General features: G+C 47.3%; 1 protein-coding gene across 3 annotated transcripts in view; it reads left to right on the top strand.

Annotated features, from left to right (window-relative positions):
- LOC311131138 (tyrosine-protein kinase ABL2-like) overlaps positions 1-17,543 on the top strand; it is a 30,627-nt gene extending 13,084 nt beyond the window's left edge. For 2 of the 3 annotated variants that reach the window (XM_084163969.1, XM_084163968.1), the window contains 9 exons: positions 8,780-8,944; positions 10,275-10,570; positions 10,721-10,993; positions 11,462-11,546; positions 11,668-12,030; positions 12,131-12,283; positions 12,442-12,531; positions 13,020-13,211; positions 14,324-17,543. In XM_084163969.1, coding sequence (XP_084020095.1) covers positions 8,780-8,944; positions 10,275-10,570; positions 10,721-10,993; positions 11,462-11,546; positions 11,668-12,030; positions 12,131-12,283; positions 12,442-12,531; positions 13,020-13,211; positions 14,324-16,095 — 3,389 coding nt within the window. In that variant the 3' untranslated portion in view covers positions 16,096-17,543. Of the gene's footprint in view, positions 1-8,163; positions 8,339-8,779; positions 8,945-10,274; positions 10,571-10,720; positions 10,994-11,461; positions 11,547-11,667; positions 12,031-12,130; positions 12,284-12,441; positions 12,532-13,019; positions 13,212-14,323 lie in introns of those variants that run through there. The other variant, XM_084163970.1, reaches the window with a different exon arrangement.
- The last annotated feature ends 7,591 nt before the right edge of the window (positions 17,544-25,134 follow it).

The following is a 25,134-nucleotide window of genomic DNA, read 5'->3' as shown; positions in this document are numbered from 1 at the left end:
TGTTTAGTGCGGAAACACCGCTCCAAACCAATTCGGTGTGAAAGCCCCCTAAAACCAGAAAGCTCAGACTCATCTTATTAAACACTTACCACAGCTTGATTATGTGTCATCACCTGGATCCTGGCTAGGTTGGGTTAGCAAGAGTTACTCATCTTCTCTACAGGAATCTGGTAGTTTCATATTAATGTTCTATCAGTGGTCTTAGGTTTCTCCTGCATTCATACCCCATCACAATACCTTGTTGAGTATTTTACTCGTTTACTCTTGAAAGAGCCTGTGGCTAAGCATGCTATTGTGTTAGAAGGCAGGTGGGGACTCAGTGCCATAAGGGAGAAGGTAGGAGCATCTCTGGCCTCAAACCTGTCATTTGTTCTCTGAGATGAAGAGGAGGATCTAAAGTGAGCATCACTCATGGTGTTCTGTTCTGGCATTCCCTCAGGTCTTTGTTGTGTCAATGGGAGAGTCTGCCCTGGGCCCTGGTGGGGGAAACACTGACTGGGACAGGTTCTCTGAACCAGTGATTCACGGTGATCCAGTAAACACTGTGTCTGGGATAGATTCTCAGGGACAGTGACGTTTCCCCTGCAGTGATGCTGCTGAGTGGTGATTAGTTAGTTACAGGAGGAATATCACCCCATCCGATTGGGGAAGACCCTCCCCTCCCCAACCCTCTCCTTTCTGTCTGACTATCTGTCTGAGCTGAGCCTCTCTTGGGATCTGCTGGATCTTGTCCTTGTGGTGGATGATGGCAATCATACCCCTACCGTTCTGCTGCGTCACACAGCCCAACACAACGGTAGTCTACTGCCGGACCAGGAAGAGCAAATACTTCAGGTAGTACAAACTGAGTGAACCAATGAGCTGCACACCGGTTACAAAATAGAGGTTCTCTTGAAGTTTTTGTGGTAAACAGAACAAGAGCAGGCACATCTACGGAGGCATGCCAAATGCCATGACTTTCAAGTGACTTCAGGTTAATTTTCCACTCATCCCTTTTCATTGTTCCAGACAAACAATACTGTGTAACTTAGCATTTTGCAAGATGTAATGGAAACAATAATAGTGTGGTGTTGCATTTAGATTTAGCTCAGTATGGAATATTTTTCATAGTGAGGCTCACCCAACCATCAAAGTGCATCCTTAAGAGGAAGATTTTTATTTTTAAAGGGAAGGCAGAATGTGAGGCATGGCGGATGGCCTTCCTGTAGTCCACTGCAGAGAGTTATATAGACCACCACTTACTGTGTTGTGAGTGAGCCTGGAGGGACGCACTTACTCCACATTAACCAATTAAAGGGCCATGGTGGGCAGGCTGTGGGCTAGAGCACCATTATTAGGGTGGCTGATTTTACATTGTCCAGTCTGTAATTGCTGCATGCCTAGTGGAGCACGGGCTAGATGAATGGTACATGACGTTTCCCCAACACCCCGAATGGTACATGACGTTTCCCAACACACCGCTGTCTCATTATTTGCTCACTGACATTTATGGGAATAGGATGTAGATGAGTAGGGTGGGAGGGCTGAGTGGAGGGGGGATCCTGCTCGTAAGGCTTATTAGCACAGCTAAGGTGCTGACCAGACCTAAAGTGCTGTGGTGCTGTCCTCTTCCATTATGGTTTGCACAACCACCACCACTACTAAAGCCCCTCAAAGCTGTCTGGATCAAACTTCAGCTGTTCATCTTAATCCCCCTGAATCAATTATGGTGATCGTGAGTGTGTTCCCTAATTAAATAGTTGGGTGATCTGTGTTTAAGGAAGGTTTCATGATTTAGAATTGTCTCTCGTTTTTTGGGTTGTGTTTTTTGTTCTACATGTGTATCATGGCCCATGCTTTCCCCAGTAGTGCTGTTGAACAATGTGACTCAACTCTGGAATAATATTATTAGCCCCTGCTGTGTTGAAATCAGATTGCATCGAAGACTTGTCAAGTTGATACTAATGCTCACTTTGCCTGGAGGTAATCAATTAAGGATGACAATCCACTTTTCCTAATCGAACAAACACCTAGAGATCGACTCCCCACACTTGTGATTTGATGTGAATGGGGTCATTATGTGTCCTGTCCTCGTTAACAACAACAGATGGCTACTGCCAACTTTGCCATTCCTCGGCCACTCAGCCTCTCCACTAGACTGCTGCATGGGGATCTCTGTCTGTACAACTGCCCTCTACAGAGTTGAGTTGAAGTGGCAGTGTCCTCTGCAGTCCATGTCTGTTCAGCTAAAAGCATGTCTGTCTGTTCTGACACACTGTTCCTCCAGCTAAAGGTCTGTCTGTCTGTTCTGACCCACTGTTCCTCCAGCTAAAGGTCTGTCTCTCACTGTTCCTCCAGCTAAAGGTCTGTCTCTCACTGTTCCTCCAGCTAAAGGTCTGTCTCTCACTGTTCCTCCAGCTAAAGGCCTGTCTGTCTGTTCTGACCCACTGTTCCTCTAACCAAAGGTCTGTCTGTCTGTTCTGACCCACTGTTCCTCTAACCAAAGGTCTGTCTGTCTGTGTTCATCCCTCATTAATTCTCTGGCCAGCTGGCCCGGCATCTACAGGATTTGTCTTGTGTTGTGTGCCTCTCATCCGTGACATTGTCTCAGCTTATTGTTAACATTTCCTCCGGCTCTCTATCTGAAAGCTGTGATCATTCAGGAGGTATTTATGGCCATGATGTTGCTTTGTTTTGCACCGTGGCTAAAAATATTCCCAGGCCAGCGGACGGGAGTGCTGCATAATATTGCATGTGGTTTAGATGGTTTCAGTGGTGTCTCGTTGTAATACTCATAACTAGCTAATTGTATTACACTGACTGAGGCCTGGTCATGTGCTTGGTTAGGCTAGGTATTGTGACAGGGCACAGTGAAAGGATTCACAATGTGGTCCTGCACAGGGATTGGGAGGGTGCAGAGGTGGCTGGTTCAGCTGCCACTTGCCTGGACAGACCCTACCAACAGCTGCGGTAGAGGCTGGGGCGGGGTAGGGTGACCAGTGGGGTCAGTCTCTCTCAATATGCCCATTAAGCTGAAGCAGAACTGGAGGGGCACCACAGTCTCAGCTTTCTGGGGCTGGAACTGTGCCTGCCGCTCATACCCAAACACTGGCCATGGCCAACTCCCTGAGTCCCTGCCCCCAGTCCTCAGCACCTGCACAAAGGCACGCACACATGCGCACGTGTGAACACGCACCCACACAGGCACACTGACAGGCACACGACGTACCTCATGCATGACATACCAACTGGTGTGGGTCAATCTGAAGTTGTAAACAGCCTCACTGAGGAATAGTCAATAGTTGTAAAATGAGACATATGGCCGGAGTTATCGACCAGATAACAGATTTTTTTTTTTAGGATGGTCAGGGGGCCGGAACATAATTACAAATAATTTGTAGAATATTTGACTAAAATATAACCATTTCAAACCTTGCTTACATTGGTATGCGATGACATATCTCTCTATTATGTGTGGAATGCTTGGAACAGAGTTGGTAGTTTTTTATAGTCTTATGTCCAACAAAATATATATAATTCTTATTTTCTCTGTTCAGAACTTGGGGGGCCAAATAAAATCACATTTGGCCCGCGGGCTGCCAGTTGGGGAACTCTGACATGGGGTATGCGCTTTGCCAAACAGTGGTTGTTGGTTAGTTATTAATATTTCAGGGATCAGCTATCTCTCTTTCAACATTGTTCTGTGAATAAGAGTTTGGATCAATCAATCCTTATCCTTCATTGATTTAGAAAATTGACTGATTGAATTAATACATTGACGTTAGTCGTTTTCTGACTGACTTCATGAGTTGAATTTCTCCAGCTCTCAGTAGGAAAGAGGCTTGAGGCTGACTGAATAAAAATATTGCGCCGATGCTGTGCACTCTAGTCTTTGTAATAGTGTGATATGCTGGAGCAGTGTTCTTCTGACATTAGGAAATTCAGGCCCTGTAGCAGTTGTAGTGCCTCTTGTCCCTCCCACCCCCCTTATCAGTCTGTTTAGCCTCTCCCTGGAGGCTATGAGTGTGTCTCAGCAAGTGGCACTGGGGCCCTCTCCCATAGGACCACAAGAACATCCATCTGCTGTGGACCTCAAGACTGCCCCTACCCCACGCTCTGCTCTGTTCCTCAAGAGACCTCCACCACAACTCACCTCCCCCAGTGAGCTCAGATTTCCTATGTCTCACACACACAGCGAGCCCCTCTCCCTCCCACAGTGGGCTTTCGCCACGGAGAACCATGATCATTGATTTACTTTCCTGTACCGGCCTTGGAAATTTTGACTTCTGAAAGCCACATCAAAAGCTGAGAGTGGAAGCCTCTGGGTTGAAAAGCAAACCCAGCCAGCGGGAACCTATTAGTAGTGCTTCAGACGCCTTAATTCACTCAGGGTGAATAAATAAAATGTGTGGGGGGTCTCAGTGACCCACTCCCTCTGTGGAGAAGTTTGGAGAGAGAGGGAACTCGTCAGATGTCTGTACTGGGATTGTCCTGGCTGACTGGGAACAAAGTGGAAGATGTACTGGGAGCTGTGGCTGAGCCAGTTGACGGCGACAGACCTGCAGCATATGCTGGTGGGGAACAAAGGTAGGAGAGCATCAGGTCTTGACAGGGCATGGTCACACCTGACCTGTAGGCCAGTTTAAAGTCCTCAGGAGATGTCCTGACAGATTTACTATACTGCTGCCATGTGGTGTACTGTGTACTTTGCTTGCTGAATGGAGAACTACGAACTTTAGTAGTTCTGTTTGTTTAGAATGGAGCTCTATGTACTTTAATAGTTCTGTGCGTTTTAGAATGGAGCACTGTGTACTTTAATAGTTCAGTGTGTTTTAGAATGGAGCACTGCATACTTTAATAGTTCAGTGTGTTTTAGAATGGAGCACTGCGTACTTTAATAGTTCAGTGTGTTTTAGAATGGAGCACTGTGTACTTTAATAGTTCAGTGTGTTTTAGAATGGAGCACTGCGTACTTTAATAGTTCAGTGTGTTTTAGAATGGAGCACTGCGTACTTTAATAGTTCAGTGTGTTTTAGAATGGAGCACTGCGTACTTTAATAGTTCAGTGTGTTTTAGAATGGAGCACTGCATACTTTAATAGTTCAGTGTGTTTTAGAATGGAGCACTGCATACTTTAATAGTTCAGTGTGTTTTAGAATGGAGCACTGAGTACTTTAATAGTTCAGTGTGTTTTAGAATGGAGCACTGTGTACTTTAGTAGTTCAATGTGTTTCCTGTTTTACTCCCTATTTCACACATTCCTCTCATTAGGCTGGATTTGGAGATCTGGGCCATTTATCAACTATTTGGTTCGGATGCAGGACTTCATAGTTGAGGTTAAGCTTGAATTCAACTCAATCTTACACAGTGTATATCTTCAAGGGAAAGTTCACCAAAATGACATTGGTTTCCTTATCCTGTAAGCAGTCTATGGACAAAGTATGACAGCAATCAATTTTTTGGTTTAGTTTAACATTTTAGCATTTGTGACACAAATCCTGTTCAAGTCATGGGATCAATAATATATTTTTTTGCACATCATGTTCAAATCATCTATCAGTAACTTTGTTGAGCTTCACAATACATTTTAGATACTTTTGGACAAGATGCGTGAATAATGCTAATATTTGTCCTATGACTTGAATGGGATTTGTGCCACAAATGCTAAAATGTTAACATGTGGAAACCGTGCCAGAGAAACCAGACCAAAGCATGGATTGCTGTTGTACCTTGTCAATAGACTGCTTACAAGGTCAGGAAACCAATGTGTAATTTGGCTGAACTATCCCTTTAACTTCTCAGACACTATTGTTTTTGGGCAATTCCACTGTGTGACACTGAGACTCAGATTTTTCACTTTAAAATGTATGTCAAACAAAAAACAATGATTGCCATGAACAGTGCAGATGCAACATTTGGTAACAGAATGACGGTTTGTGCCATTTGTGTGTCATTCTGTTACCAAACTTTGCATCTGCATTGTTCTTCAAGTAAATGTTTATGTAACATTTTCAGTGGAAATTGTTAAAAGTAGTCCTTGTGCATAGAGTTGTATTGTTTGTTTAACTTTGCAAATATTGGTTTTTGTTGACGTACATTTTAAAGTAAATAATCTGAGTCTTGTCACTGTTATCGTGGAATTGCCCTTTTTATGTCTGTCTGTGTAGAACATCATAGTTACTAGGGTTGAGTCCATCCATGTCATTTCAGCAAGCCATGACACCCACCATATCAGATTGTTCTGAAATTGTTTCTGTAGTTAGAAAAAGGTACGTTTGTCATTCCTGAAACATTATTTTGTTAATTTTATTTTATCTCTGAGTAATTCAGGTTATTGATTTTACCCAAATTGGCCATTTATAGAATTTAGATATTATTCAATAAATATAGTACCGACATCCAATTTAGAACAAACTGCATCCTACCAGTGAGTAAGACATTTGGATTCCCAAAAAAATTGCCAAAAGCCACCCACGGAAGAAATAGGTAGGAAGATGTTTGGTCCAAATCAGATGTTGGGTACTATATTTATAGAATGTTATCCGAATCCTATAAATTAAAATGGCCAATTTGGGTGCCATCAAAATTATATTTTAACACGTTTCAGGAATGTTAATCGTATCTGTTACTTACTACAGAAACAATTTCAGAACAATCTGGGTGTCAAAATCCTCTTCCTTGTGCTTTTTGAGTTGGAACGACCCAGGAAGTGATGATGCCTTTCAGAAATGATGTTTACCGTAACCATTAGCTACTGACCACCACAGACTGACGCTGATGGTGCCAGTCACTTACTTTACTGTAGATGTATAACTTAAACTTTGGTGTAGCCAATCATTCCTTTGTTGTATAGGGGCAATTCCACAGTAACAGAGTGAAAGTAGTCTTTGTGCATACAGTTGTATGGTTTTTAAACTTTGCAATCATTGGCTTTTGTTCAACGTACATTTTATGCCAACTCTCGACTTTCTTTTCAGTGGCTATTTCCTCCCCTCTACCTCTCCTTCACTGTCTTTTTTTCACTTGTCTCCCTGGCAGTCGGTAAGTCCCACTCAGCAGCTGCCCAGACATGCTGTAGAGGTTGTTGGCAGCTGTTAAGCAGCCCTGTGAGTGATTGAGGCTCAGGCATGTTGTAGAGGTTGTTGGCAGCTGTTAAGCAGCCCTGTGAGTGATTGAGGCTCAGGCATGTTGTAGAGGTTGTTGGCAGCTGTTAAGCAGCCCTGTGAGTGATTGAGGCTCAGGCATGTTGTAGAGGTTGTTGGCAGCTGTTAAGCAGCCCTGTGAGTGATTGAGGCTCAGGCATGTTGTTGGCAGCTGTTAAGCAGCCCTGTGAGTGATTGAGGCTCAGGCATGTTGTAGAGGTTGTTGGCAGCTGTTAAGCAGCCCTGTGAGTGATTGAGGCTCAGGCATGTTGTAGAGGTTGTTGGCAGCTGTTAAGCAGCCCTGTGAGTGATTGAGGCTCAGGCATGTTGTAGAGGTTGTTGGCAGCTGTTAAGCAGTCCTGTGAGTGATTGAGGCTCAGGCATGTTGTAGAGGTTGTTGGCAGCTGTTAAGCAGCCCTGTGAGTGAGAGGCTCAGGCATGCTGTAGAGGTTGTTGGCAGCTGTTAAGCAGCCCTGTGAGTGATTGAGGCTCAGGCATGTTGTAGAGGTTGTTGGCAGCTGTTAAGCAGCCCTGTGAGTGATTGAGGCTCAGGCATGTTGTAGAGGTTGTTGGCAGCTGTTAAGCAGCCCTGTGAGTGATTGAGGCTCAGGCATGTTGTAGAGGTTGTTGGCAGCTGTTAAGCAGCCCTGTGAGTGATTGAGGCTCAGGCATGTTGTAGAGGTTGTTGGCAGCTGTTAAGCAGTTGTAGAGGTTGTTGGCAGCTGTTAAGCAGCCCTGTGAGTGATTGAGGCTCAGGCATGTTGTAGAGGTTGTTGGCAGCTGTTAAGCAGCCCTGTGAGTGATTGAGGCTCAGGCATGTTGTAGAGGTTGTTGGCAGCTGTTAAGCAGCCCTGTGAGTGATTGAGGCTCAGGCATGTTGTAGAGGTTGTTGGCAGCTGTTAAGCAGCCCTGTGAGTGATTGAGGCTCAGGCATGTTGTGTGGGTGTGGTGACCCGCAGTATCTTTCCAACCACGCCGACAGAGCCCCTCCCCGCAGCTATTACACTCTTTATATACAGGCAGGGGAAAAAGAAAGCCAAGTAGTCCTCATCTCAGATGAGTGTGTGTGGAAAGTGAAGTGAGTCAATTTTGAGAGTGGACAAGCAGTATGTATTTGAGAACCATTCAACCCAGCAGCAGTTTTGAGGAAGAGTGGGTTAGGCTGACAGGCCGGCCCTACACAGGGGTAATGGATGTGGACGGACCTAGACTCTCGGGTAGCTACAACTTGGCTCTTTCTTTCTGTCTATCTGAGTACACTCCAGCTGCCTATTCATTGGACAGCTATTGGTATTAGGCTAGCACTGGTAAATGGTAGTCTATTTCACAGTTGATTATATTAGATTGTTAAAGGAACAGAAAAAAAAACAGATTTGTGGGTGAAATAGAGAATTTTGGCAAAACATATGTGGGCCATTGGAAAGGGATGCATGTTTGTGGTCCCTAAAAGCAGACAACATTTGTTTTGTAAAATGATGTACGTGTTTTGTTAGGCATACCTGTGGCACTGTTTACTCATGTGGCTTATGTATGTTGGAGGTGAGATTTCCACAGATTTTATTTAGGCAGCATGACTTTCACTGAACCATTCACCAACCACTTTCTTTCTCTATCTCTCCTTGTTCTCTCTCTCCCTCCCCCTCCCTCCCTCCCTCCAGAGGCCCTCCACCGGCCCTTCGGCCTGGACTCGGCAGCGTTGACGGAAGCGGTGCGCTGGAGCTCCAAGGAGAACCTGCTGGGTGCTGCCGAGAGCGATCCTAACCTCTTTGTTGCACTTTATGACTTTGTTGCCAGTGGCGACAACACGCTGAGCATTACGAAAGGTATGTATTCTGAAAGAGCTTTTTATCAATATGCTTTCCCAATAGATAACCTGGTTTCATTTCCGCACCCTGCATAATCACAAAACACTCCTTATCTAAAGATGACTCGCTTCCAGAGGTATGGGGTCCCTACCTTCTGCAGGGGAGGGCAGTTCTTCGAGAGATTTCCTCAAAATACAGTACCATGGTACCATCCAGTGAACTATGTGTGTTTGTTTATTCCGATCCCTTTTCATTTCATCTGTGTCCCTGTTTTCCCCAGCAGCAGTTTGCTGATCAAAGAGCTGTCTCCTGGGTAATGAGCTTAAAATCATAATATTTGGGAGAGTTACTTTTTTAATTAACTGATATAAAAGCATTAGCTAAAGATGGAGAAATATCTTAATAAGCCGATGCCTGCCTTCACCAGTCGCCCCATGGCTGCTGCCTGAGATGGAGCTAATGTTTAGACTGTGAGTCATTGCATGCCCAATGGAGAGGTAGGCAGGCCTGCCCTCCCACACCCTTGTTTGGCTCTAATGCACTTTTAATGTGGAATCCTTTCAACTGTAATAATAACAGGTGGATAAACCCAGCAGGGGGTGATCACAGAGAGGGACTTATCGGCCCTGCCGCCCTTAATCGCTGTCTCAGATCAATGCCATGCCTCAGACCAGTAATATCCGTTGCGGGCCGCCTGACATTGTGTTTCCACCCGGAGCCAACTCTCTGGCTCCCTACGGTGTGTCGCAGAGGAAACTGTCTAGTGTGACTGGTTAGGCCGGCCCAATGTTGTTTTTCTGCCTCCCCGGCTGTCCAGTGTCAATAGAGCCTGTAGCTATAACCTCTGTGGCACCAGAGGGTATTGAGTCTGCAGCATGTTCAGCTCAGCCCATGATGTACAGGGAGAGTGGCAGAAAGCTTGGCGGCGCTCCCTGTCCCCTCTCCAGGCCGTGTCTTGTCGCTGCCATAACAGCTCACTGGCATTATCCTCTCAATGGGAGCAGCTTCGAAGGGCTGCAGGGAGCTGCCGGACAGCCAGGGCGTGTTTCAGCTCCACAGTCACACAGCTCCTCTACAGTACTGCATTCTCTGTCTCTATTTAAGAGGCACTCCCTCCCGTCTCCACTGCTGACCTCATAGGAGGCAGACAAGGCAGCAGACCAAGTCACTACATGCGTAGGCCAGCCCTACCTTTTGGCACTGCATTAAATGAAGCATCAATGGGGGCTATTTAAATCCTATGAAGGAACCAAAAGCTTCAAGAGGTGCTAATGTCCTAAAGTGGCTCTAAATGTTTAAAGATGATGTCCTTTTACCTGACTCTGTCTCCCTGTCCCTCTCTTCCCAGGTGAGAAGCTGAGGGTGCTCGGCTACAATCAGAATGGGGAGTGGAGCGAGGTACGTTCGAAGAACGGCCAGGGCTGGGTACCAAGCAACTACATCACGCCCGTCAATAGCCTGGAGAAGCACAGCTGGTACCACGGGCCTGTTTCGCGCAGCGCCGCAGAGTACCTACTCAGCAGCCTCATCAACGGCAGCTTCCTGGTCCGGGAGAGCGAGAGCAGCCCAGGACAGCTGTCCATCTCCCTGCGCTACGAGGGACGCGTCTACCACTACCGCATCAACACCGCCTCAGATGGCAAGGTAGCTAGAGGTCTGGGACCTACAGATGGACTGTCTCTTCCTTTTCTTACTACTCTGCCCCTGCTAATGTTCCTGCTCTGTCTCTGTTGGCCGTCTCTGGTTCCTCCCCACGGTGCTGACCCGTGTGTTCGTCTGTCTTTCTGTCCCCAGGTGTACGTCACAGCAGAGAGCCGCTTCAGCACCCTGGCCGAACTGGTCCACCACCACTCCACAGTGGCCGACGGCCTGGTCACCACGCTCCACTACCCGGCGCCCAAGTGCAACAAGCCCACCGTCTACGGCGTGTCGCCCATCCACGACAAGTGGGAGATGGAGCGCACCGACATCACCATGAAGCACAAGCTGGGCGGGGGGCAGTACGGAGAGGTGTACGTGGGAGTCTGGAAGAAATACAACCTCACCGTCGCAGTCAAAACACTCAAGGTTGGTCTCTTCTATAAAGATTGGTGGTCGCCTGTAAAATCTCCATCTTTTGTCTCTATTTTGTGAAATCCTCTGGGATCATGTAATATGAATGAGGTGTGGTGTTTAGTGGTTTATGGTCACCACCTGCTGGTAGAATGTTGTATTACATCAACATGAAACTGAATGGGGCAACAACTACATTTTAGTCATTTAGCAGACGCTCTTATCCAGAGCGACTTACAGGAGCAATTAGGGTTAAGTGCCTTGCTCAAGGGCACGTCGACAGATTTTTCACCTAGTCGGTTCGGGGATTAGAACCAGCGACCTTTCGGTTACTGGCACAATGCTCTTAACCACTAAGCTACCTGCCGCTGTTGGAGATATGTTTAATCGCAGTTTAACTTGTTTTGTTCACCTTGGTATCCTGATACTAAGATATTGAATAAATCCAGTGAATATTGACCTTTCTGCTTGTTTGGCTTCCAGGAGGACACTATGGAGGTGGAGGAGTTCCTGAAAGAGGCAGCAGTCATGAAGGAGGTGAAACATCCCAACCTGGTGCAGCTGCTAGGTCAGTGCTGCACACAGTACAGCTCCACTTACTAACAGCACATGGCATTTCTACCGGCTGTTGGGTTTCTAGACTCTGAGGCGTAGTTCCGTCTGACCTCTGTTGGCTTGCCTCTGTCCAGGTGTGTGTACGTTGGAGCCTCCCTTCTACATCGTGACAGAGTACATGCCCCACGGCAACCTGCTGGACTACCTGAGGGAGTGTGACCGGGAGGAGGTGAACGCTGTGGTGCTGCTCTACATGGCCACGCAGATCTCCTCCGCCATGGAGTACCTGGAGAAGAAGAACTTCATCCACCGGGACCTGGCGGCCAGGAACTGTCTGGTGGGGGAGAACAGCGTGGTGAAGGTGGCAGACTTTGGGCTGAGCAGGCTGATGACGGGAGACACGTACACGGCCCACGCCGGAGCCAAGTTCCCCATCAAGTGGACCGCACCCGAGAGCCTGGCCTACAACACCTTCTCTATCAAATCTGATGTGTGGGGTGAGTCAGAACCAGCTTTTCAGTCTTAATCACATGTTCTAAATCAGTAAACATTAGTGTGAGCGTGTTTCTCATCCTATGATGGTCTCTTGTCCTTCAGCTTTCGGTGTGCTGCTGTGGGAGATAGCGACGTACGGTATGTCTCCTTACCCAGGTATCGACCTGTCTCAGGTATACGACCTGCTGGAGAAGGGCTACCGCATGGAGCAGCCAGAGGGGTGTCCACCCAAGGTCCACGAGCTGATGAGAGCCTGTGAGTATGGGCACCACACTCAGTACACACACAGTCCCTCCCACACACACAGTCCCTTGCACTATCATCCATTCACATATGTCCTGCATATTAGCTCTATAACCTAAATTGTCCATGGAGTAAGAAATAACATGACCTTTGTTTTGGTGTGATATCAGGCTGGCAATGGAGCCCGTTGGACCGACCCTCGTTTGCCGAGACCCACCAGGCCTTTGAGACAATGTTCCACGATTCTAGCATCTCCGAAGGTACTTGTACTACATACAGTCACATTACTACCCTTAGGGCTTAACCGCGGTCGGATACACTTCCCTCTCTTGGAGGCATTTAGTTCTGCTGCCTGACTCCATTCAAGCCTGTCAGTTTACACTAAAGCGGATGTATTTGTGGACATTAGAGAGACAATGGCCATTAATGCTGCGTAAACATCTCTGTAGGGCCTTTTCAGAGTGGTACAGCATGCCTGGTGCCTCAGGGAGAGACGGGAGGATGATATGAGTGAGGATGAGGAAAGGGCAGGCTGAACTGAGGGGAGTACAGGGAGAACGCAGGGCTTTCAGAGAAGCACTATAAACTCAGCATTGATTTCTGCAGTTATTCCAGTGAATGCAGTCCTACTATTTCTAGCAAGGGATTCGATGTGTCAAACGGTCTAATGTAAATGTCCACTTAATTAATCATTCCTTTCCTTTCCCGTTGCCCCCCCCCCCCCCCCTCTCTCTCTCTCTCTCTCTAGAGGTAGCAGAGGAGCTGTGTAAGACTGCATCCTCTGGCCACGGCCCATCACCACACCCCTTCAGCCACGACATGCCCCTGCTGCCCTCCAAGTCGCGCACGCTCAAGAAGCATACGGAGAACAAGGAGAACATCGAGGGGGGTCTGGATGGCAGGCAGGAGACACACACAGGCAGCACGCACAGCCCCTCAGGTACCTGCCTTGCCCGCCGCCATGCCTGTAGGCTGAGGAGAAGAGCTGCTGTGTACCTGGAAAAGTGAACGTCACTGGATCACCTCACCCAAACGTCACCACTATCTAGCTCAGTGTCATTACGCCTCCTTTAGCATCAATTATATGAGCTTTCCTCATAATTTATCAAGAGTTACTTTAAAGTCACGTATCCTAATAGATAATATGCAGTGGGGACTGTTGCCATGTCCAACCACATCACTTAAAGCATTGAACATTAAGCAGATACATAATTGGCCAAATACCAGAGAAAGGGTTTGGATTAAAGGCATTCTCAATCCTCTCCCATTATAGAATTCACCGTCTTCCTCCCGTACATGATTAGACAAGGCTGGGTAAATGTGCCTGTTTGTATGCGTCTGTATTCATGTTTGTCATCTTTCATTTTTATTAACCTGACAATTGAGGATGTTGAATTCTAATACTCTCATCTCTGTCTGTTGCATCCTCCCCACACACAACACACAACTCTAAAGATCATATGTACCAATACCTCAATTAAAAGCGGAGAGTATTTTGTATGGTTTTTGCCATGTTGTCGTTCATGTTTTATGTGCAATCAAGTGACAGTGTTTTATTGCATGTTGTTTTCTTGTGGAAAAACCAAAGGCGATCTATGTTCCTGTCAGTCCTTATACTATCACTCATTTCACACCATATAATCCTTTCCATGATACTTCTCCACTAGCAGTATGATTGATCACACTATAGCAAACACAGCGTAACAAGATACGTCGGGGATGATGAAGCCAGAGTGGTGGTGACTTAAGGGAGGTGGCTTCCTGCCATCCTGACTCAGGCTGGTGCCTGGCTCACTCTGGCGCTCATCTATTACACGTATAGAGCCGCTTCACATCCCTAGTACAAGGTGGCACCACAAAGTTCTTGAAACAGGAATGGCTCTGGAGAGGGAGGATATGCCTGTAGTCAAAGCAAAAATGCAAATTGGCAGCCAGCCTGTGAGATTCACTGGTTTTGGGCTATTCCAGATGTTGAATAAATGGTGTAATGAGTGTTGATAAGAGACTGCAGCCCTGGTACCTGTTTAACTCCATGCCATCTGTTCTCTGCAGGTCTGGCAGCCACTCTGCTGGCAGGGGATGGCCGGTCAGGCAGCTCTCCTGCTCTGCCTCGGAAACAGAGGGAGAAATCCCCCAGCAGCCTCTTGGAGGACTCCCAGGAGACCACGTTCACTCGGGACCGCAAGGCTGGCTTCTTCAGTTCCTTCATGAAGAAGAAGTCTTCCTCCAACTCTCCCTCCTCCCAGCTGCAGCAGAGCCTGCCTACGCCGCCCAAGAGGAGCAGCTCGTTCAGGGAGATGGAGACGCAGCCGCACAAGAAGTATGAGCCCACGACTGGCTTGAGCGCCCCTCCTCCCCCCCTGCCTCAGGCAGACGGCCTGGGCTTTTCACCATCCCACGGAGAGGGGAATCACATCCAGTCACGCTGCTGTGGAGCCACTTTTGGACAAAAGGCCTCTGCCAACCACACCTCTGGGGCCCCGCCCTCACAGGTGGGCAGTAGCAGCAGCTGGGCAGGCCTGGCAGGCTTCTTCACCCCCCGCCTCATCAAAAAGACTTTAGGGCTACGGACCGGCAAGTCCACTGGGACCGAAGAGGGGGGTGGGGGGACCAAGCCCTTCCCCAGGTCCAACTCCACCTCCTCCATGTCTGCAGGGCTGCCTGACCTGGAGAGGATGGCTCTGACTTTACCCAGGAACCGCAGTAAGCCTCCTCTAGAGCGCACTGCCTCCACCACCTCACAGCCTGAGAACGGGGCAGCACACACCTCTGAGACCCTGCTCCGTAAGATGGATGAGGGCACAGCTCAGATCAGGGACCGGCCAAAAGCCAAGCTGCTTCCCAGAGGGGTGGGAGGGAACTCTGGGGTGGTGAGGGCACCTGGGGTTGGGAGTGAGGCCGATTCATATTGTCACTCCGGGACCCTACGGGGTAGGGAGGGTCAGGAGGCAGGAGGACAGGACCGTCAGGGATGGTCGTCCCCCTCCAAAACAGTGGGATCAGGCCTATCAGCGGCTCCACACAACCACAAGGTTCCAGTGTTGATCTCGCCCACACTCAAGCATTGCCCGGCCGATGTGCACCTGGTGGGGATGGACTCTCAGGGGAACCGCTTCAAACTACTATCAGAGCACCAGGCGGACAAGGACCGGCCACGGCTGATCAAGCCTAAATGTGCCCCACCTCCCCCTCCCACTCTGCGCCTCCTTGGACACTCCTACAGTGGGGATGGAGAGGAGCAGGTCGGGGGGGCTGTGGAGGTCAATGGTGATGGGGTGAAAAGGCCGGGACGAGTAAGGGAAGTGGGAACAGGGAGACCATCAGTGCCGCCACCACAAGTGCCTCCACCTTCTTCAGCCTCCTCTTCCTCTGCCAACAACACTACCCCCACTAAGATGGCCAACGGTGCCACCAGCACTGGCTCTTCCACTGCCCCCTCTGGTGGATCTAAGCTTCTGCGTCGGACTCGGCAGCAGGCAGAGAGGGTACAACCAGAGAAGATCAGTAAGGAGGCTCTGCTGGAGTGTGCCGAGTGCCTGAGAGGTGCCCTCCACAGCAGCCCCGAGCCCTCCTCCAGCAGCCAGGTCCTAGACGCTGCCCACCAGCTGCTAGACTACTGCTCAGGCTACGTGGACTGCATCCCACAGATGCGGAACAAGTTTGCCTTCCGGGAGGCCGTGGGCAAGTTAGAGCTCAGTTTGCAGGAGCTGCGGGCATCGTCCTCCTCTGGAAGCGGAGGAGCATTCAGTGGCCCAGGGCCTAGCCCTGCTCTGGACAACTTGCACACCTGCATCAAGGAAATTTGTGATGTGGTTCAGAGGTAGCCACCAGACCCTTTCAAACATTTCCTTTGTATTCCCTTTTTTGGTTCTATTAACATTTTGGGGACAGAGAACAATCTCCGAAGTACCTCAGAAAATCACTACAAATTGTATCTCTTATTGTTTACAGTTGACTCTTTCTCAAAAATGCCAGTGGAGAACGCTGTTCTAATCTTTGTACATAAACATTGTTGATACCAAACTAGATGTGGTTCATTTCAATTGTTTTGCCCCAAATTTAAACTTTTCCACCAGGTTTTAAGGCATTTATTTTAACTGAATGTGGAGTATATCAGCAACGTTTTCAGTCCCAGAGAGTTGGTAAAGAACAAAGTCAATTTGCATATGTGTCATTGAGTAACTTAGTCATAATTATTCTCCACTTTGTTTCTTGGCTATCTCTGGTTCATTCTCCTGGCAACAATGAAAAGAGTCCCTGTGACAGGATGTCACTGTTCAAAACTATTGTCACCTGGGACATAGATGAGTGTTCCACTTAATCAGGTCTACTTTCTCTGCCATTTGGTTTGATTATTTCAGTAATATTTCCATTCAATGTCATGACATCTGAATGGAAAATGTAAGCGTTTCAATATTTATTTCCAAATTCCCTTGCACATGAACTAGCTATATGTTTGGAGCTTATTAGAAGAGCGAAGAGAGCGCAAGGTAGCACATGAGCAGGTGGTTTGGGACAGTGTTTCTAAGTGTCCTTGGACAGTGCTGAATTCCCTGTGGTCCTGTCCCTCAGTGCCTATAGATTCTTAAATGATTGAAAATCTGCAAATACAGCTACTCCTTGACAAAATACTGATCTCATCACAAACTACAGTATGTCTCTAGCACATCAGTGATTTATTTGTACATTATTTGGTTTTAACTTTGGAATGGCTTTATGTATGAACTTGAATTTTAAATTATTGTTTTTTTATTATTAAAAGCACAGACATATTTTAAAAATGTTATGTAAATATTTGCTTAATTTCATATCCAGGAAAAATGTAAGGTCACATTTGCTTGGATAAGTGTTTGACTATAAAAAATAAATGGTAGTAGGACGTCTATCGCAGGACTGAGGCCCACCCACCCCCTCCCTCCACAACCCCATCTGAACATCTGCTAAATGAATGTATTGCTTTTGTATTATGAACATTTTGGAATGTCCCTTACTTTAAAGTTTTATCTTTCTTTTTTGAGAAGATATGTTTAATTGTTCTCTGGTCATTTCAATACCAACATCATTCAATGCTGATGGTTAATTTACAAAACTGAATCTCAAAGCACGTTTTCTGTTTTGATATCCCTTTTAGATGTTTTTGATCATCTCTACACAAACATTTCCATATCAGATTGCTGGATGTAATTGAATCCTGTTTGTTCTCTTAATCCTGAAATCGTTTCTCAATAATAATTTGGCTAATGAATCAAGCAATCAAAACAATAAAAGCTTGCTTATAACGGAGTGCCCCTCAACTGTTTGAAAATTCCCCTAATGCCCACTTGAGATGTTGGAACCCTAAGTGTGTATCAAAAGGGGATCATCGCGCTCTCCCAGAAGCTTGGCTGGTGTGCAAAACCCACAAATTCAGACAAACAAAAGGTGTAATGGGTCCGCACTCAAAAAGATGTCGCATAAAGCCTACTTCGTTTTTCGATCCCTTCACTCTTTTCACTGCATCAGGCACAGCGCACACAGATGCCTCGGCCCTGCAGCCCTCCTCAGTGTGCAAAACCCATTACACCTTTTGATTGTCGGAACCCTAGGTGTACACTGGATAAAGCCTATGACGTAGTAGACGTTGATTGGGATATTGCATTTCGTCTTAGTATAAACTCTAGTAGTGCCGAATATATTTTCACATTTCATTCCATTGTGGTACACCACCTATCTAATCCAGCAGATGAGCTTCAGTGTGCCTCTGGTCATTCAAAGGTATTCTTGACTAATAGCATGAAAAAAAAAATTCACTGGGAGGTTCAAATAAAAATAATGAGGTATTTTATTTTTTTGCCTACTGGATACAGCAATGTTTTTCCAATGGTTCTTGGTGCCTTTTGTGAAAGAGATTTTATGTATAGTGCACTACTAAGTCAAGAAACGGATATACAGCGATGTGTAATTGTAAATATCTTGTGCTTTTGTTTTCAGATGACAGATTTTGCCATGAAATTGTGGCCAAGTATGAATATCACTACAACATGCATTTCTATTTCTGGGAGTAAACATTTGTGTTTTTTAATTTAAAACTCACATTTAATAGTATATTACTGTGAAGTTCTCCCTATCAGTGTTCAACTTTATATAAATAAAATGTTGAACAATTCTAAGGTTCTTTTATCTTTTTGATTTGTAAAAATTCAAAAGACGTATCCAGAGAGCGAAGCTAGCAAGTTATTAATCGTATGAATACATCTCATTGACCTGTGGAATCAGAGACTGATAATGACCAATGCATTTACTACTCTTCAGGTCAGTATTTAAAGTACTTTACTGTAAATAGAATACTACTGATGGGAGGAAAATAATGATAGCCCATGTGATTCAAACTCTTTTCAATTTAGGGCACATCCTGAGCACTGGATTACATCACGTCTGTGCCTGGAACCGCCATCAAAAATGTCCTTTTGAAGAATAAATTGTTCCGAAAAAAATCTGCGCGGCCCTCAGCCTCAATAAAATAATTGCCCACCCCTGGTCTATGATATAGGCCTATAAGAAGCTACCTGGGTGGTGGTCACCAGGGATGTAGTGCTGCCGTAGTGGGGGGGAGCGGCGCTCCTTCACTTTTTTCAATTAGAGAATACATGGGTTAAAACGGAAACTACATGTGATGATGACATGGTGACCTGCAGTGTGACCTGCAGTCAGATGGTTTATGACAGTAACACCAAAGTGAGCAAGGTATATTATTAGTTGTACTCAATTCCTCTAATATGTAGATCTGTGGTTAGCGTTCAAATGTGTTTTAAGTCAGCACTTGAAGCTTTCCCAAAACATGACCTTTTTAGAGTAAAAAACACAATGCAGAACAACAAACTGCTTAACAAGCTCTTCTCATACTCAAGCTATTCTCCCTGATCTTTCTTACAGAAGGATTCCAAGCTTGTTTCATGTGCTACCAGTCAAGAGCGTCCACGAGTCAGGGACAGTGTTGAGGTTATTTATTGCAAACAGTCTTAATAGGAATAAAACATTATTAACCCAACCTCAGACTGAAACAGTAAAAAATTTAGGGTACATCTGTGGTGGCCTTTAGTTTGGAGGTACACATGGTTTTATTAAATGTCATATTACAAAATATTACTAATGTAGTACTCCTGAGTGGCGCAGTGGTCTAAGGCGCTGCATCGCAGTGCTAACTGTGCCACTAGAGATCCTGGTTCGAATCCAGGCTCTGTCGTAGCCGGCCGCGACCGGGAGACTCATGGGCGGCGGACAATTGGCCCAGCGTCATCCAGGGTAGGGGAGGGAATGGCCGGCAGGGATGTAGCTCAGTTGATAGAGCATGGCGTTTGCAACGCCAGGGTTGTGGGTTCGATTCCCACGGGGGGCCAGTATAAAAAAATATATATGTATTCACTAACTGTAAGTCGCTCTGGATAAGAGCGTCTGCTAAATGACTAAAATGTAAATGTAAATGTACATGGAGCTGGTAAAAATTATATTGAATTACTGAATTTCCATGAAAACGATAAAATGACAAACTAAAATATAGCTGCAAGTAGCAATTCCGGGGTTCAGCTGTGGGACCACTTTGCCACCATCAGGAAAAATGTGACACCGCCCTAGGATGAGCTACTAATGTACTGTTTACCACGCTTGCCAAATATCAGAACTCAAAAATATGTTTTAAACGCCAAAAATCCGGTGTTTCTATGTCAAACGGTTTTGTTATATTTCAGTCTTCTGTGATGTATATAAAGTGTAATATTGGGATGCAAACTCAATATCTGACATGGTACAGGTGTCTTCTTTTTTTGTTGTTGCCCATAACCATGTGTTTGAGGTGCATACTTTTGTTTCAAAGTAGTTTAAGACTACCAAGAAACGCTTTGTTTGACACTGATTTAGCCCACTGCAGTAAAAGGTTAAACGTCATCTTCACCAGAACCGCTGGACTGATCGACACCAAATTTGGTATATAGCATTCATGGACGCACGTCTTCAAACGCAATATTTTCCAGGACTAGCTCAAATAATATAGCCGCTATGACCTTGCATGAATGTTTTTTTCTGTCCAACAACGCCACCATGCGGCCAAACTGAATCATACTTTATAGGTTAGCTAGACTCATCCCTGAGCATGTGCCAAATTTCATCATTGAGTCAAACAGATCAAGAGATAAACGTGTGGTCGATCTAAATGTGCTTGCGTATGTTGAGTGTTTGGCCAGAGAGGAGGAGGCTAAGCGAGAGGGATAACTGGGCCCAAAAGTCTTCTCCATCAGGTGGTGTTTTTTTGTTTTTTTGCTCACTAAGCGAGGAGTTATGAAGGTCAATGAGTGTCAAATTTGATTAACAAAAAATGGTATGGCTTATTTGCTCGAACAGAAATGTCAATGATTAGGTTGTTACAACTGTACTGATATAAGTAGGACACGTGACATCCCGGCAACTTTAAGAAAAAACACTTAATCGGAATTGTGCCTGGCCATCACTAGTTATCACATCCACAAACTCATAAACCCCACCTATTTCTACAATTTCTCTTCAAAAAATATGATTTTAAACCTAACCTTAGACACACTGATAACCTTATGGCTAACCCTAACCTTAAATTAAGATGAAAAAGCATCTTTTTGTTTTCACAAATAGCCAATTTTGACTGCGGTAATTAGTAGAAACCATTGTGCCTGTTGTTCACGCGCGTATCTGCCCTCTCATTGGCTAGAATGGTCCCACCTGATCTTGCCTCCTCCCAACTGCCTTCCATTTAGATTTTAATTTTAATTGTTAGAGCAGCCACTAGAGTATCTGGTCAATATAATGGATAATCTGTGGTTTGGAATGAGTACCACGTTTTGTTACAATACGAATATCCAAGACTGATTTATATGAATTTATGTGACAGACCACGCCCATGTGAATGCTTAGTGGTCCATGTTGTTTTAGGTACTGGAAAATATTGCTTTGGGAGAACTTTGTACATAGATGCACATATCAAGTTCTATATCGTGGAGCTCCGCCCCATATATCCTCCCCTCAATCAGCCTCCCTTTATCTTCAGCGACTGGACTAGACTGAAGAAGCCAAGAAGAGACGAAGAGAAGAAGAGAAGACTCAGGACAAGAACGCCGTCGATTTTCCAGTCATCGGCGTCGTCCAGCAATGAGCACACCAGGAGATTTTCCACCCCCAAAAGCTCTTTTCAGAGCTCAATGCAGATGCTCCTCCATGGCGGCCGGCGACTCCCACGACTTATGTTTCGTGTGTTTAGGGTCCCAGCATGCCAAAGAGGGCGTCTGCAGTCCCCCTAACTGCGCCTCCTGCGCCCTCCTTTCTACAAAGGAGAGGAAGCAGCGTTGGGCGTTTTTTAGGGAGGATATCCCCCTACAGGACGTTTTGTCGATACTAGCCTCTGCTTCAGAGGCATCATCTGACGGCGCAGACTCAGGGGATGATGGGGACTATGAGGAGGAGGCTGACATTCCTATGGAACAGTCAGACCCCGTCCCTCATACATTCAAGCCCCCCTTTCCTTTGGTTAGCGAGAGGGCTTGTAGTTCCTATGGTGATGACGACACGGGCTCTGAGAAATCAGAAGCCCTGTCCTTCGCCGCAGCGTCTCTGAGAACGGACTTTCCTGGTCTCATTGAGAGAGCTGCTAGACGGCTGGAAATACCGCTGCCCCCTATTCCCTCCGCACCGGAGGTTGACTTAATGAAGGGCGGCCCTTATTCCAGGCCAAGAAGAGCGGCAGAGCCACTAGCTCCTGCCATGCCTTCATTGGCAAAATACGTCGAGGGCTCATGGGAGGCACCTTTAGCGGCGCGTTCGCCGGCTAAATCGTACCTCCCATTCACTAGAGTGGAGGGAAGGTTCCAGGGCCAAGCTAAGGGAATCCCCAGGTTAGAGAGCGCCATGGCGGCGTATCTCGTACCGGGTTCGAGTCCCTGGCCCTCTTCCAGGAAGGCCACATTGCCATCTCAGAATGACCGTCTCACAGCACAGCTGTTAGAGAAGTCCTTCAATTTGGGAGCCCAAGCTGTAGCAGCAGCTAATAACATTGCCCTCTTGGCAGCCGCTCTGTCCCGTTTAATGTTTCCTCTCCCTTTCATGGGAGGCCCGCCTTGGGCTGTTCCACCACCTCAGTGTTGGGGAACAGCGGCGGCAAGGGCCATAGAGGATAGCGCTCGGCCGCTTTCTCTGTATTGCTGGCAGTGGCAGCGAAGCTGCACCCTCTCACGCTGGCTAGAACAGACGTTGCAGAAGGGTTATGCTCTCCAATTCCATCGGACCCCACCCCCATTCAGGGGAGTGGTGGAGACGGTGATGAAAACGCCCGAAAAAGTGGCCGCTCTGGTTTCAGAGATTACGGAACTTTTGGCAAAGGAGGCGGTCACAGTGGTTCCCCAGGAGCAAAGGAACAAGGGGCTATATTCACCCTACTTCCTGGTGCCCAAAAAGACGGGGGGAATGAGGCCAATATTGGATTTACGCATTCTCAACGACAGCGTAACCAAACGGCCCTTTCGAATGCTAACGACAAAACGTCTGCTGGAATGTGTCCAGAAAGGAGACTTTTGTACGAGCATAGACCTAAAGGACGCGTACTTTCATGTGCCGGTACAGCCGCGTCACAGGAAGTTTCTGCAATTCGCCTTTCAAGGGGTGGCGTACGAATACACGAGGATGCCATTTGGGTACGCCCTGGCACCTCGCACGTTTTCCAAGTGTGTGGAGGCGGCATTGGAACCGTTGCGTCGTCAGGGAATACGGCTACTAGCCTACCTAGACGACCTACTGGTTCTCGCCCCGTCAGCAGAGCTGGCGATCACTCACACAACACAGACAGTGATTCATCTCACACGTCTGGGGTTCGCTGTGAATTGGAAAAAAAGCGCGCCCTGGCCCAGTCATCAGATTGTCTACCTGGGGATACAGCTAGACACTGTAATGATGAGGGCTCGATTTTTCGGACCCCCGAAGGGTAGCCTTGTTGCTAGCCCTGAGGAAGTGTCGTCCGAATCACACGGTGACGGCGCTGTCGATCATGTCACTCTTGGGTCTCATGTCTTCAGCCCACTCTGTGGTTCCGCTGGGACTCCTGCACATGCGCAGGATGCAGCGATGGTTCGCCCAACTAAGACTAGACCCATTGCGTCAACGTCATCGGTTGGTGGTGGTTCCCCTCTCGCTCAGTGCAGATCTGAACTATTGGAGAAACCCGCGCGTTCTCACGCACAGAGTCCCGATAGGCAAAGTGTCCTCTTACATCCCAGTGTTCACAGATGCGTCTCTGACGGGATGGGGAGGGACATGTCAGACCCAAGCGATAGGAGGTGTGTGGCCTCTTTCGAGTCGCCACATCAACCTCTTGGAGTTGGAAACGGTTCGACTGGTTTGACCCACTTCGCGTCTACCCTTCGGGGTCGCGATGTGCTGGTCTGGTCAGACAACCGGACCACAGTAGCCCACATAAATCGCCAGGGAGGAGTCAGGTCTCCTGCTCTCCATCGGGCGGCAGAGGAATTGTGGCTGTGGGCTCACGAGCACCTTCGCTCATTGAGAGCAGCACACATTCCGGGCTACTTGAACGTAGGAGCAGACCTCATGTCAAGAGGGGGTCCTCGAGACGACGAGTGGTGTCTGCATCCGGACATTGTTCTCCAAATTTGGGAACAGTTCGGGAGAGCCGAGGTGGATCTATTCGCGTCACGCGTGAACGCGCAATGTCCCCTATGGTTCTCTCTGAGGGAACAGGAAGAACCGCCACTAGGAAGAGACGCCTTTGCGCACTACCCGTGGCCGAGAGTTCTTCTGTATGCATTCCCTCCGCTGTCCTGCATTCTCCCACTGTTAGCCAGGGTGAGGTCAGGAGGGCTGTCAGTGATACTGGTAGCCCCCGATCGCCCAGGGGCTCCTTGGTTTGCGGAGATGAGTCAGATGTTGATTGCGCCACCTTGGCCAATTCCACATCGACGGGACGCGTTGTCTCAGGCGGGGGGCACGATAGGGCACTTGCCCATAATCGGCCAACTACTGAAGGCCTGGCTGCTGAGAGGGACAGGCTAGAGCGCCGTGGGTTATCTGATGCGGTGATCAGGACCATACAGGGTTCACGTGCCAGTTCCACTTCTAAGATGTATGCCAGTAGATGGAACGTGTTTTCACAATGGTGTGTCACACAAGGTGTAGACCCCATGAGCTGTCAGGTTGAGAGTATTTTCTCTTTCCTACAGCTTATGTTTGACAAGCAGCGATCGCCCGCCACCATTAAGGTGTTTGCAGCGGCGAATTCAGCTTGTCACGAGGGGTTTGGCAGAGACAATGTCTTTAGCCACCCTCTAGTGAAACGTTTCCTATTAGGAACGCGGCGGCTTAGGCCAACACCTAGAGCCACGCTTCCTCAGTGGGATTTGGCTTTGGTACTCGAAGCGCTATGTAAGTCGCCATTCGAGCCATTGAATCAAATACCCCTCAAGATGCTGTCTTTGAAGACAGCACTGTTGCTCGCTTTGACTACGGCTAAGCGTGTTAGTGATTTGTGTGCTCTTTCGACGAGACCCGACTGCCTGGCCATTAATGGCGATCTGAGCAGAGCGGTGTTACGTCCTAATCCGGCATTTGTGCCGAAGGTTATTAGGAGTTCATATAGATCACAGACCGTGGAGCTGTGGGCTTTTTCTCCTCCTCATAGAGAGAGGAGTGAGGAAAGGCTCCATCGCCTGTGCCCAGTACGCGCCTTGGAGTGTTACGTCGAGCGCACAGCAGCGATTAGGTCATCGCCTCAGCTGTTTGTGTGTCATGGTGCTGCTGCACTAGGTAGACCACTTTCGAAACAGCGTCTGTCTCATTGGCTCTGTGAGGGCATTGAGACA

Source organism: Coregonus lavaretus (genome assembly GCF_964263955.1).
Source record: "Coregonus lavaretus genome assembly, chromosome: 6".
Classification (NCBI taxonomy): domain Eukaryota; kingdom Metazoa; phylum Chordata; class Actinopteri; order Salmoniformes; family Salmonidae; genus Coregonus; species Coregonus lavaretus.
The sequence above is the reverse complement of the archived record's forward strand: the minus strand, read 5'-3'. Positions and strand labels throughout refer to the sequence as shown.